Source organism: Pristiophorus japonicus, chromosome 3 (assembly GCF_044704955.1).
Source record: "Pristiophorus japonicus isolate sPriJap1 chromosome 3, sPriJap1.hap1, whole genome shotgun sequence".
Lineage (NCBI taxonomy): Eukaryota > Metazoa > Chordata > Chondrichthyes > Pristiophoridae > Pristiophorus > Pristiophorus japonicus.
Window position 1 is genome coordinate 152,905,832 of NC_091979.1, and position 14,965 is coordinate 152,920,796.

The 14,965-nt window shown below is 40.9% G+C and overlaps 1 protein-coding gene across 4 annotated transcripts in view; it reads right to left on the reverse strand.

The window, feature by feature from the left end:
• sf3b1 (splicing factor 3b, subunit 1) overlaps positions 1-14,109 on the reverse strand; it is a 65,939-nt gene extending 51,830 nt beyond the window's left edge. The window contains exons 1-6 of one of the 4 annotated variants that reach the window (XM_070875909.1): positions 13,926-14,023; positions 8,081-8,256; positions 7,112-7,213; positions 6,471-6,585; positions 3,389-3,468; positions 3,100-3,264 (exon numbers count right to left, since the gene is read on the reverse strand). In XM_070875909.1, the coding sequence (XP_070732010.1) occupies positions 3,100-3,264; positions 3,389-3,468; positions 6,471-6,585; positions 7,112-7,213; positions 8,081-8,256; positions 13,926-13,953 (666 nt within the window). In that variant the 5' untranslated portion in view covers positions 13,954-14,023. Of the gene's footprint in view, positions 1-3,099; positions 3,265-3,388; positions 3,890-6,470; positions 6,586-7,111; positions 7,214-8,080; positions 8,257-13,925 lie in introns of those variants that run through there. The other 3 variants (XM_070875912.1, XM_070875911.1, XM_070875910.1) reach the window with 3 other exon arrangements.
• Positions 14,110-14,965: the final 856 nt, after the last annotated feature.

The window sequence follows — 14,965 nt, forward strand, 5'->3', positions numbered from 1 at the left end:
TAAGTCCCCGGGGCCTGATAGTCTGCATCCCAGAGTTATTAAGGAAGTGGCCCGAGAAATAGTGGATGCATAGGTGATCATTTTCCAACAGTCTATCGACTCTGGATCAGTTCCTATGGACTGGAGGGTAGCTAATGTAACACCACTTTTTAAAAAAAGGAGAGAGAAAACGGGTAATTATAGACCGGTTAACCTGACATCAGTAGTGGGAAAATGTTGGAATCAATCATTAAGGATGAAATAGCAGCGCATTTGGAAAGCAGTGACAGGATCGGTCCAAGTCAACATGCATTTATGAAAAAGAAATCATGCTTGACAAACCTTCTGGAATTTTTTGAGGATGTAACTAGCAGAGTGGACAAGGGAGAACCAGTGGATGTGGTGTATTTGGACTTTCAAAAGGCTTTTGACAAGGCCCCGCACACGAGACTGGTGTGCAAAATCAAAGCACATGGTATTGGGGGTAATGTACTGACCTGGATAGAGAACTGGTTGGCAGGCAGGAAGTAGAGAGTCATGATAAGGGTCCTTTTCAGAATGGCAGGCAGTGACTAGTGGAGTGCCACAGGGCTCAGTGCTGGGACCCCAGCTCTTTACAATACACATTAACGATTTAGAGGAAGGAATTGAGTGTAATATCTCCAAGTTTGCAGATGATATTAAACTGGGTGGCGAGTTGTGAGGAGGACGCTAAGAGGCTGCAGGGTGACTTGGACAGATTAGGTGAGTGGGCAAATGCATGGCAGATGCAGTATAATGTGGATAAATGTGAGGTTATCCATTTTGTTGGCAAAAACACGAAGGCAGATTATTATCTGAATGGTGGTAGATTAGGAAAAGGAGGTGCAACGAGACCTGGGTGTCATGGTTCATCAGTCATTGGCATGCAGGTACAGCAGGCAGTGAAGGCGGCAAATGTATGTTGGCCTTCATAGCTAGGGGATTTGAGTATCGGAGCAAGGAGGTCTTACTGCAGTTGTACAGGGCCTTGGTGAGGCCTCACCTGGAATATTGTGTTCAGTTTTGGTCTCCTAATCTGAGGAAGGATTCTTGCTATTGAGGGAGTGCAGCGAAGGTTCACCAGACTGATTCCAGGGATGGCTGGACTGACATAGGAGGAGAGACTGGATCAACTGGGCCTTTATTCACTGGAGTTTAGAAGGATGAGAGGGAATCTCATAGAAACGTATAAGATTCTGATGGGACTGGACAGGTTAGATGCGGGAAGAATATTCGCGATTTTGGGGACATAGTCTTAGGATAAGGGGTAGGCCATTTAGGACTGAGATGAGGAGAAACTTCTTCACTCAGAGTTGTTAACCTGTGGAATTCCCTGCTGCAGAGTGTTGTTGATGCCAGTTCATTGGATATATTCAAGAGGGAGTTAGATATGGCCCTTACGACTCAAGAGATCAAGGGGTATGGAGAGAAAGCAGTAAAGGGGTACTGAGGGAATGATCAGCCATGATCTTGTTGAATGGCGGTGCAGGCTCGAAGGGCAGAATGGCCTACTCCCGCACCTATTTTCTATGTTTCTATGATCAGCCTCTTCCTCTAATTTAATACTATCTTTAACTTTCCGTTAGCCATGGTTGGGCCACGTTTCCCGTGGAGTTTTTATTCCTTAAGGAAAGGTACAGTTGTTGTGAGTTATCAATTATTTATTTAGTGCCATTGTTTATCTACCATCATATCTTTTAATCTAGTTTTCCAATCTATCTTAGCCAACTCGCTCCTTATACCTACGTAGTTTGCTTTGATCAACGACCCTGGTTTCTGACTTAACTTAACCACTCTCAAACTCAAGGTAAAATTCTACCATATTATGATCATTCTCCCCCGTAGGCTTCTTTACTACCTGTACAAGGTTATTAAATAACCTTGTCTCAATGCACAATTCTTTATTTAAAATAGCCTGTTCCCTGGTTAATTCCTCAACGTACTGATCTAGAGATCATGAACTCGTCCTCCACACTATTAATGGTTTGCGCAGTTTCTTTGAAGATTCAAGTCCCCCCATGATTAATGCATTACCCTTGTTAAATGCACCTAATTTCCTGATTTATACTCTGCCTCTTGTTGTTTCTTAGCTCTACCCAAACTGATTCTACATCTTGATTTTCCGAGCTAAGAGCCTTTCTCTCTGATGTCTTTATCCGATGCTTTATTATTAGGGCTATTCCACCGCCTCCCCCCTCCACCTTTTCCATTTTGCCTATCTTTTCTAAAAGTCAATTTTCCTGGAATATTTAATTCCCAACCATGTCTCCGTAATGGCTATTAGATCAAACCCATTTATTTCTATCTGTGCTATTAATTCATCTATTTTGTTGTGAATGCTTCGTACATTCAAATATCGTGCCTTTAGCTTTAACTTCTTTCCTATTTGCCCTGTCACTAATGTTCTGTTACCTTTGTTGAGCTTTCTGTCCCTTCCTGACCCACTCTGCTTATTTTTACCCAAATCGTAACTATGCTCTGCAGCCTTGACATTTCTCTTAAGCATACCTAAGATGGAGCAACTACATTCATGTTAGAATAATCCTTCCACCCCCACACATTTGTCTCATCCTGCTGCAGCCTTGATGGATGGATTCAAAGATGGTTCAGAGTACAAAAAGATTTGGAGGTGGGAGAAAGAAGAAAAATACCTGTTACAAATAAACCTTATTGACTCTTAAAGCTCATGTTAATAAAGCATGAAAGTATAATACACAAAACTTGTTCGACTACTCCCGATGATTAAGAGTAAATGTGCTGCATGGTGGGGCACTGGGCCATCAAAACCGGGAAGAAGCCAGGTTCAGTTTCTGCTGTGTCCCAAGTTAATTAAATTTGTAGATGGAGTGCCACCAAGCCTGGGTAAAAGTTAGCTTGGCTTCATGGTTCTGATTACTATTCAGCAACCTCCGCAAGGAGGACCTAATATGGCTCAGATTTTATGGCCCCCAATATTCAAATACCCACCAGCATACATTGCCATGGTTCACATAAGAAGAAAGCTTACATGAATGAGGGACTATCAACACTTGTGGAATCACTTGCTTAAGAAGCTAAAGGAGAGCAGGGTGGGGGAAAAAAGCTAGCCTTCCCTCTCACCTCTGCTTGGTCCCAACTGGATGCTTTCTTGGGTGTAGTACTAGGAGTTTGATCTGCTGTCTGATCCCAGCGACGCTTGCGCTTGGCAGGCTGCTGAGCTGATCCATTGACTGCCTTAAGATCTCCAGCTTTAGCTTTCTCAGCTAGCTGTTGTCTTATTTCCCTCTGAAATAAACAAATACATGCATTAACCAAACTTGAATATAAAACCATGCTGCTACCATTTTAAATAGACCTATGAGGTATTATACACGTGAAACTAACATTTCAAACCCAAAAATGCCATTACCTCTTCCTTCGTTAAATGCTGTTCACGCATAACATCCATGTAAGTTCTGGCATGAACCTTAGGATCTGGTGTCTTTCCACCTGAGGGACAAAAATAGTGAGAATAGACAAGAAAAACGATTAGTGCAGATATAAGAGAAACGTCAACTTAATTTTATCTATTTATGACATTTTTGCATTAAGTCTACAGTTTATTTTGGTTCAACTTTTTTTTTAAAGTTTAAAATTGCTGACTTCTCAATTTTCATATTCGTTTAAATCACAGCAACTTACAGAGAAGCAACCCGATGGTCAATTTAACCTGCTTGAATACAAACAGTAATAATTACAACAATCTAAAAATAAATGCCTAAGTGCAGTTATAAACAAATCATACGCAAGACATCAAAACACATTAAGTGTCCATTATTGTTGGTTTTCCTTCGTTGATGTTCCGGAATACGTACACTGGCGGGCCTGTGTGTCCATCAGCAGTTCTGACTTCAAGCAGCAGAACAGAAGCCTAGAAAATTATCTCTTTACCATTAGTAACACTTTGGAAAGGGTTTTAAAATTCAAAACATCACACCTTGTGTTAGTTTTTAAAATCTCACTCGATATGTGTACTAACAAACTTCTTAGGAGAAAACAAATTTTACCTGCTTAATATTAACCATATTAAAAAGATAATTGTAAATGCATCTATTTAAGCATAAAAAGTTACTTCAACAGGATACTTTTATTTGGGATTATGCTGTTTGGGTTTGACTAAAACATGCTACACTGGCAGTGTCACACTGCCACTTTCATTGGACTTCCTTTTGGTTTACTTTTTCAGCATAACCTACACACGATCTGTTGCACTGCACCCTTAAGAATGCAGACAGGACTGTCATAGCAGTACTGCTGTAGGAAAGAAATTAAGGACAGTTAGTATGGGCCCGTGGAATTCCGGCAAACATATTTAGAGCAATTACAGTTACAAAAACGTCAGATTCTATCCCTGATAAAACATACATACTGTCGGTCTGATACCCCTCTCAGTTAAACCTGCATCACTAGTTAAACTGAAAACGTTGTATAAAGAGTAAAGCTTCCTATCTCACTGTTAAATATAAACTCACTCACCTGAAAAAAAAAAACTTCCATCTGGCCCACTATGCCTCCCCGTGGCAACCACATCACTAGCATCTAACTAACTACCATTAAAACAGTTTCTAAAAGGCCACTCCAAATTAATTCAGAGGATGACAAGCTCCAACCTAGATTTGTGATAAAGAAAGGAACTTGGAACGGAATCTGTCTTCAATCCAGAAACAGCTAAAATCATTCCCTTCCAATCAATTTTTCTCCATCTCTTATGGAAACACAGATCCTTGCAGAAGAATGGTTCCAAAGGCACAGCCTGTTGTACCTCACTCAGGTGGCCAATCATTATGTGTGGATCTGCACAGTGGATGTTGGCATGCTATCGATCTAGAGGAAGGACAGGTGGGGATGGCACAACAAAGGCCAATCTTATTATCATCTAATGTTCACTATGCGGACTTTTCAATGGAGTCAGTGAACATCTTTTGAGCAGCAGAACAGGAGCCGACTTCTTCATCTTCCCTAGCCCAGGAGCACGGAGGCCAATGGCAGGACCCCAATTCTGGCTCCAGTTAACTCAGCAGAGATTGTAAATCAACCTCCTGATCTATATGCCTCAGTGAAGGTGCTAGATCATTGTGGAAGTTCAAGTGTTATTTTTAATCAAAATAGTATCACTTGGAAGCAATTAATTCAGATATTTCTAAGAGTCTTGCACGTTTTGCAACATTTTCTAGAGAAAACAGTGCCATTGAAAATAAACAAAAGCCCAATCTGTTTTAGTTAACTGAAAAGGAGTTGAAGAGAAATTAAAAGCTTTGAATAAATAGCCAAAAAGACACGTTTTGCAGCTTTCAATTTAACAGTTTGTATTAACTTGTGATCTTTAATATTGAAAACATAATGAGTTGCTCAGCCAGCCACTGCAATGGGTGAATGTGCAAGCCAATTCATAAATGTGCAATTTGTACAGCAGTGCACCGATCAAAACTTTGAGATATGCAACCTGGTTAATTTATGGTTGTTTTTTTGATGGATAAGTTTTCAGATACACCTGTGCACAATTAATTGTTCTTTTATGCATGGATTACACAACCCACTGGCAGCAATTTATCCTGCGTTATTCAATATGTGCAGAAATAACACTTTTTTGATAGCAATGCACATCAACCAGTTTCACAACAGCAGATTAGTCTCAAATTTATTTTTTATATGTAGTTAGATTTGAGTCAACTGTTCAGAATGATTGGCTGGATCATAGTTTACAAATAATTAAATTGGAAAAACTGATTAGAAAATGTTACATGATTTTATCTATCTAAATGGAATAAAAGAACACTTTTAAAATTGAACTCTTCTGCATTGGTAGGACAAATGAACAGGGAGGGGTAAAAGCAATTTAATATTTTCCACTTGCAAGGTGTTCTGTGGAAGATGGCTTGTTTGGTCGGCTAGCAAACCTCTGTATATATTTGGAAAGGTCTAATTTTTTTTATTTAATCTTTCAGGTAGTTATTTTTGTACATGTACCAAAGCCTTCCGCACAAGACATGGGCTGAAAGTACTGTCCTTTTACGCTATTCACATTCCAAATGTTACATTTTTCCAGAAAAAAATATTTAACTATCACTAGTCCCCATGAGCAATCTCTAATTCCATACAAGAACAACAATTCAGCCAACAGGTCTCCTTTAAAACAAAAAAAGTCTCACTAATTTAAGGCGGAAGGCAATGGGAATACATTCTTGAACATTTTTAAATATTTAACTTTTCAGTTACACTGTTTCAACAGCCTGCTGCGTAGACAACACGGGCATTCACATGTTGCATATCCACATGTATTTCTACACACGGATATGTAAAATTTGAAGTGCCCTGCATAATTTAATTTTAACAAGTTCTCAAAATAAGGTGTTTTAAATCGTGCAAGCTGTGAAATAAGCATAGTAAATAAAGTTCAAGGGCTGAACTGTTATACACCCTCAATGAAGAGCAGCACAATCTGAAAAAATTACCATCTGCAAACGGATCATGACGTTCAGGGGAAATAATCATCTGTCTCCTACGTGCTTTGTACTCATCTTCTCTTTCCGCAATTCGCTGCGGTCGATGTTCAGCAAATGGATCATACTGTGAACACAAAGTAATAAATAACAAAATTAAGCAGTAAACTTATTGCATTGTATAAGTTTACCTGCTAATATGTGGATTCAAATTACCAATTTTTTCACAGCTCCTTTATTTACTGAAAAAAATATTGTACATAACATTCTGCTGACAATAAAATCAAGTTGTAGCCAAATACAAATGTTCCCACACTTCTTGTAAAGAAAGATATATTTGTAAATGATGTAAACAATCTTCCCTAAATGGCAATTATCTCAGCAATATTAGAGGGTGATCTTCCAAAAAACATAAAAATAAAACCTATTTTTCTTTATCCATTCTCAAAGTGTGGGCATCGCTGGAAAGACGAGCGTTTAATGCTCATCCCATTTGTATGGTTATGATAAGAGTTATATATCTGCCGACCAGCACAAGATGTAAATAAATGGGAAGAATTTCCACAAGGAAGCAAAGGGAAATATATGCTTCCCAAACCAGCACCAAATACGTTTTCGATAAACACATAACATTGAAAGGAACAAAGTTTTACCTGCTCATTTGACTGTGGTATGTCATTCAGTAGTGCCACTGGTGCATGATATCCGGGCTTCTTCTGACCAAGCAAACTTGGAGACGAATAGTCATCATCATCCTATGAAAGCAAATAGGTGTAATGCAGTAAAATAAAACTCAGTTTCTGATTAACCTATATTCATTTTATTTCAACTTTTTAAAAAGCAAAAAATCCCAAGGATTTTTTAGCTTCATTTTCCTCCTTAAAATCAAAATATTTTACACAATTAGGTGCAATGAACAGCTGGTTATCATTTCTGTACTATGCCAATTCCATCCAAGAGATATTTCTATCATCAAGGATTCTTCCAAAGAATACTACTTGCAAAGTAAGTTGAAAAAGATCTTACAAAACTGAAGTACCTGTACTGCCAAAAATCTAATTATAACAGAGCTTGGGAAAGAGAACAATAAAGTGGGCTTTATTTTGGATTGCTCCAGCAAAGAGCTATGATAACGAATTAAAATGTTATTTATAATTCAAAACATAGGCTGGACAACATTATCTTTCGGTGTTTCCAATGGTCAGATCAGAATACAGTTCCACCTATTTATTTGATCATGATCTATCATTTGGCAAAGCCAAATAAACCAAGGTACCAAATATCTTTCTGTCATATGCCACTAAATATTAACCACACGGTGTATCCAAGTTCAGACTTGATAGAAAACCAAAGCGGAAAAAGTGCCATATTACTGCATGAATGCTGCATACACCATTAGAAGCCACTTTTGTGTTTTCCTTTAAAAAAAAATATTTCAGGATATCACCTAAGGTGACATGTCTTGCCTTAGCTGTATCTAATTTTCATAATTGCAATGCCATTAGTACGGTATTTAGGTTAATACAACTTAAAATATGGTCTAGAAACAAAATGTGATTGAAGAAGAATGTTCATACAATAGGTTGTAAGCGAGTGTGGACAATTTAAGCAAAATTATTTACCTCTTCTTGTTCATTTGCAGGAATTGATGTCATGTATCCTGCAAATCTGCTATCACTTCCGCCATAGATCTCCTGATCATAGTAACCAGTTGAATCAAGACCAACTCCATCTGCATCACCTTCGACAACAAGAGCTGCCTTCTTGTTCTGGATTTCTCTGATCTGTGCCTCAATATCTTTGGAAAAAGAAAAATAGTTCAAAACTAGTTATGACTCGAGTGAATCGAAGAGATCCATTGACACTTTTGTATTTCCATGGAAAATACATGATCTTCACACAATCTATGTATGAAAATAGTTACAACCCCAATGTAAAACATTATTACACACTTGTCCAGTGAATATTTATCCCTCCCGTCAATCAAACTTACCATGCAAAGATAACTCAAAACAAGCACGAGCTCACATTACATAGAAACATAGAAAATAGGTCCAGGAGTAGGCCATTCGGCCCTTTAAGCCTGCACCACCATTCAATATTATCATGGCTGATCATTTACCTCAGTACCCCTTTCCTGCTTTCTCTCCATATCCCTTGATCCCTTTAGCCGTGAGCGACATATCTAACTCCCTCTTGAATATATCCAATGAACTGGCATCAACAACTCTCTGCGGTAGGGAATTCCACAGGTTAACAATTCTCTGAGTGAAGAGGTTTCTCCTCATCTCAGTCCTAAATGGCCTACCCCTTATCCTAAGACTGTGTCCCCTGGTTCTGGACTTCCACAACATCAGGAACATTCTTCCCGCATCTAACCTGTCCAGTCCCGTCAGAATCTTATACGTTTCTATGAGATTCCCTCTCATCCTTCTAAACTCCAGTGAATAAAAGCCCAGTTGATCCAGTCTCTCCTCGTATGACAGTCCAGCCATCCCTGGAATCAGTCTGGTGAACCTTCGCTGCACTCCCTCAGTAGCAAGAACATCCTTCCTCAGATTAGGAGACCAAAACTGAACACAATATTCCAGGTGAGGCCTCACCAAGGCCCTGTACAATTGCAGTAAGGCCTCCCTGCTCCTATAGAAACATAGAAAACATAGAAAATAGGTGCAGGAGTAGGGCATTCGGCCCTTCGAGCCTGCACCGCTATTCAATGAGTTCATGCAACCTCAGTACCCCATTCCTGCTTTCTCGCCATACCCCTTGATACCCCTAGTAGTAAGGACTGCATCTAACTCCTTTTTGAATATATTTAGTGAATTGGCCTCAACAACTTTCTGTGGTAGAGAACTGTGTACTCAAATCCCCTAGCTATGAAGGCCAATATGCCATTTGCCGCCTTCACCGCCTGCTATACCTGCAACTTTCAATGACTGATGAACCATGACACCCAGGTTATTCTGCCTTCGTGTTTTTGCCACCAAAGTGGATAACCTCACATTTATCCACATTATACTGCATCTGCCATGCATTTGCCCACTCACCTAACCTGTCCAAATCACCCTGCAACCTCTCAACATCCTCCTCACAGCTCACACCGCCACCCAGTTTAGTGTCATCTGCAAACTTGGAGATATTACACTCAATTGCTTCATCCAAATCATTAATGTATATTATAAAGAGCTGGGTCCCAGTACTGAGCCCTGCGGCACTCCACTAGTCACTGCTTCCCATTCCGAAAAGGACCAGTTTATCCCGACTTTCTGCTTCCTGTCTGCCAACCAATTCTCTATCCACGCCAGTACATTACCCCCAGTACAATGTGCTTTGATTTTGCACACCAATCTCTTATGTGGGACCTTGTTAAAGGCCTTTTGAAAGTCCAAATACACCACATCCACTGGTTCTCCCTTGTCCACTCTACTAGTTACATCCTCAAAAAATTCCAGAAGATTTGTCAAGCATGATTGCCCTTTCACAAATCCATGCTGACTTGGACCGATCCTGTCACTGCTTTCCAAATGTGCTGCTATTTCATCCTTAATAATTGATTCCAACATTTTCCCCACTACTGATATCAGACTAACCGGTCTATAATTACCCGTTTTCTCTCTCTCTCCTTTTTTAAAAAGTGGTGTTACATTAGCTACCCTCCAGTCCATTGGAACTGATCCAGAGTCGATAGACTGTTGGAAAATGATCGCCAATGCATCCACTATTTCTAGGGCCACCTCTTTAAGTACTCTGGGATGCAGTCAATCAGGCCCCGGGGATTTATTGGCCATCAATCCCATCAATTTCCCGCCGAATAAGAATATCCTTCAGTTTTTCCTTCTCACTAGACCCTCGGTCCCCTAGTACATCCGGAAGGTCAGTTGTGTCTTCCTTCGTGAAGACAGAACCAAAGTATTTGTTCAATTGGTCTGCCATGATTACAAAAATCATTGTCCTGAATTATAGACGAATCTATGAATGAAAGGATATTTGGCCCATCACACTCATTCCAATTAATCAGTATGAATACGACTGATTCCCCACCTGATCTAATTTCAGGACATAGTCGACATATTTACTGAGGCGTACAAAAGCATGGGCCTTACGCTAAACACCACCAAGCCAAAGATCTTCCACCAGCCTGTCCTCGCCGCACAGAACTGCCCCCCCAGTCATCAAGATCCACAGCGGGGCCCTGGAAAACGTGGACCACTTCCTTTATCTCGGGAACCTCCCATCAACAAGAGCAGGTATTGATGACGAGATCCAGCAACGCCTCCAGTGCGCCAGAGCAGCCTTCAGCCGCCTGAGGAAAAGAGTGTTTGAAGACAAGGCCCTCAAAACTGCCAACAAGCTCATGGTCCATAGGGCTGTAGTAATACTCGCCCTCTTGTATGGCTCAGAAACATGGACCATGTACAGTAGACACATCAAGTCGCTGGAGAAATACCACCAATGATGTCTCCGCAAGATCCGACAAATCCCCTGGGAGGACAGACGCACCGACATTAACATCCTCGTCGAGGCCAACATTCCCAGCATTGAAGCACTGACCATACTTGATCAGCTCCGCTGGGTAGGCCACATTGTTCACATGCCAGACACGAGACTCCCAAAGCAAGCGCTCTACTCGGAACTCCTTCACGGCAAATGAGCCAAAGGTGGGCAGCGGAAACGTTACAAGGACACCCTCAAGGCCTCCCTGATAAAGTGCAACATCCCTACTGATACCTGGGAGTCCCTGGCCAAAGACCGCCCGAAGTGGAGGAAGTGCATCCGGGAGCATACAGAAATCAAGCGCAGGCAGCGGAAAAAGTGTGCGGCAAACCAGTCCCACCCACCCCTTTCCTCAACGACTGTCCCACCTGTGACAGAGGTTGTGGTTCTCGTACTGGACTGTACAGCCACCAAAGAACTCATGTTAAGAGTGGAAGCAAGTCTTCCTCGATTCCGAGGGACTGCCTATGATGATGATGAATACAACTGATTCCCCACCTGATCTAATTTCCAGCTCGTGCGTGAACAACCGCCATTTGGACCAAGTATCAGGGCTGAAAAAGCTCAAGGAACCATAAACTAGCATGACTCATTATCTTCACGATGGGAAAAATGGAGCAAAATAAGTATTAGTCCTAAATAAGGCATCCCAAAGTTCAGTTATTAAGATGCAAGAGTGCTAAAAGAATGACAAATTTTAAAATTATTTTGCAGAGAATTGGGGACAAAGTGGAGGTAGATTGTTGATGCACAGAATTTGGGGGCAGTCAAGTACAGAGTAGAATACAGATAGGGAAGACATCAAAGAAATTTACAAATCTAAAATATAGCATACTAACAGGTTGATTGTATTCCTTTTGATACCTCCAACTTTTCCAATGTAATCTTACTGCAAAGCAGATGGAATTAATGTTCTGCATTCTTAAACATAATGCCACAATTTAAATTGTCGATAAAAATGTGCTAATAGTTTGTGACAGTGTAAAGAAAGGGAAAAAAGACAAACAGAAGGTGTCATAACGCAGTGGGGTGAACTGTATAATTGAGCTGCTTATAACACTCGTTCTTTTTCGCTCCATAACATGGCGTTGAATCCAATTCAGCCTAATTATTATGAGGAATTTTCCCTCCATCTATACTGGCTGCAAGGGTTGGAGAGTTCACCACAATAAACTGTTAACTATTCGGTAGCAATTAACCATCTCAGTTAAAAAAGTAAGGATGGCTGGTGTATAAATGGAAAGAATCACAATGGTAAAATGTATTTCAATGCACCAGATTTAGATTTAACAGGAAAAAAGGCCCCAATGAGAAGCAGTTTTTACAGTTTAATGCAACAGAATTAAACAGAAATGCAACAGCAGTTTTTACATTTTTAATTATTTAATAATTTATTTTGGTCATTGTAGCAATAAAGCATCCCTAACATTGGGGAACTTTATTACTGTTATATTATTGTTTGTCAAGATTTGTGAACTGAAAACTTTAAAATTATCAAGCCACGGAAACTGTCATTTCTCCGGCCCCGCAATTCAGCATTAATACAATGGTGGTATATTGGTGTGCTTGAAAAAAAAACTTCAAAAAAAACAAGAGCGAATTATCCTGCAATGATCTTTTAGAGTGGAAGCAAGTCTTCCTTGATTTCGAGGGATTGCCTATGATGATGATTCTCATTAATACAGATAGTCAAAGTATCTAGAATCACTGACCTAAGCAAAACAAAAATGTTTCCCATTGTATGTTTTCGGTTTTGGTGCAATTTCAAATTAAATTTTACGAATAACTGACATACCTAAAAGGTGCATAAAATTAAAGGAAACCTACTGCTGCCTCTATTTTACATTAACCCCCATTAATCCAAACAACTGAATAAACTGCAACCTCATGCATTTCATAAATCAGGGAGCAATTATCACTTTAAGGGTGCTGCTTCATAGTGGTACAAGGCGACAATTCGGCTCAACACCATTCTTGAGTCACACTGGGTTTACGAAGTGTTGGGGAGGGATCAGTGAATCTCCAGCAACCCTATAAGTAAAGTTTAGTTTTAATGCTTTGAATGTATTGACACTGTGACCTGTGCTTCGAAAACATTCAACATTTACTAAACGAGGGCAGAGCTAGAGGTATTTGTGTAGGCTCCCTCACTGCAGCATGCGTGTTGATTTACAGAAAAGGTAGTACACAGCAATCTAGCCACTTGCAAAGCAATCTCGAAGCTAAAGGCAGTGGAATATAAATAAAGTGTTAAACTGTGATAGATTTATGCAAACTGTCAAAATAGGCAGTTTAGGCTGTTTTCACATAAAATCTCAGAACTTAACATACAATTCCAAAATAATGCCCAGTTGTATGTTTGAATGTAAATCTTTATATTATTTTAATTGAACGGCACTCAAGACCATCCACTAGTAAAACGCTTCATAACGATTTCAACACTTTGCTGCATAGGTAGAAATGATTGGGTTGAAATCTGATCTACCTTCCCAGCAAACTCACGATGAAATCCTGCAACTGTGCAGAGACGCAAAAAGCCGCTGGCTTTTGATTATGACGGCGGCGATTATAATGTCCAACTGGGCTTGTTATTGACAAGGCCGCAAGCCAACTACGTATCACCACCTGGATCAAAACTCCAGACAGAACACGCTGCCACTCAGATCTCACTATTTTGGGAGTGGAGAGTTATTATTTGGTTTAAATTTCTCCACATTAATAAGTCGTTAGCGTTGCGAGAACCTTGGGGAGCGCTCGGGGTCCAGGCCTCTCCTCGGCCCCATTTGCGCTCTCACCACGACGCCATTTCCTGATTTACTTCAGCCACACGCACAAGCTGCGAGCGCAACGGCTTCCACACTCCTCCGCGGGACCCGCTTCTCACAACACGCGAAAATGCACCCACACTTAGAGAATAATTCTTGCAAATTTGCTTCGTCTTATTTATTTTTAATTGAACAAATCTCCCATTACCTTCGTGGGTCTTCGCGATCTTCGCCATTTTGTCTAGAGATTGAGACCGGAAACGAGGTGGTGACGCTGTTCCTGTAGCCGGCGAGGCGGGGATTGATGGGCAGCAGTTCATGTGGACTGGGAGAAATGCTCAAAGTCTGAGCTCCCAATTGTCACAGCACTGAATCACTTTGTCTGTGTGGATTTACCTCAATTCAAGAAATGTCTGATATCCATTTCTGTTAAGAAAATAAATTGCAAGTGTCGTTATCAAATTTATTTTCTTTTTTTTGAGTGGGTGCCTGCCTCACCTCTATGGTTTTGAATTTTCTCCAATTAAATATCAGGAAGACCGAAGCCATTTATTGTCTTTGGTCCCTGCCACATACTGCGTTCCCTAGCCATCGACTCCATCTCTCTCCCTAGCATCTGTCTGAGGCTGAACCAGACTGTTCGCAACCTCGATGTCATATTTGACCCTGAAATGAGCTTCCAGCCACATATCCGCGGCATAACTAAAACCGCCTATTTCCACCTCCATAACATTGCCCGTCTTCGCCCCTGCCTCAGCTCATCTGCTCCTGAAACCCACATCCATGCCTTTCTTATCTCTAGGCTTGAGTATTCCAACGCACTCCTGGCTGGCCTCCCACATTCTACTCTACGTAAACTTGGGGTCATCCAAAACTCGGCAGCCCGTGTCCGAACTCACACCAAGTCCCGATCACCCAGCACCCCTGTGTTCGCTGACCTATATTGGCTCCCAATTAGTCAACGGTGCAATTTCAAAATTCTCATCCTTGTTTGCAAATCCCTCCATGGCCTCGCCCCTCCAGATCTCTGAAATTTCCTTCAGCCTCACAGCCCCGCCCCCGCGAGTCATCTGCACTCCTCAAATTCTGCCCTCTTAAGCATCACTGATTATAACTGCTCAACCATTGGTGGCCATGCCTTCAGCTGCCTAGGCCCTAAGCTCTGGAACTCCCTGCCTAAACATCTCCGCCTCTTGTTCCTCCTTCAAGACGCTCCTTAAAACCTATCTCTTCTGCCGTCATTTCTTC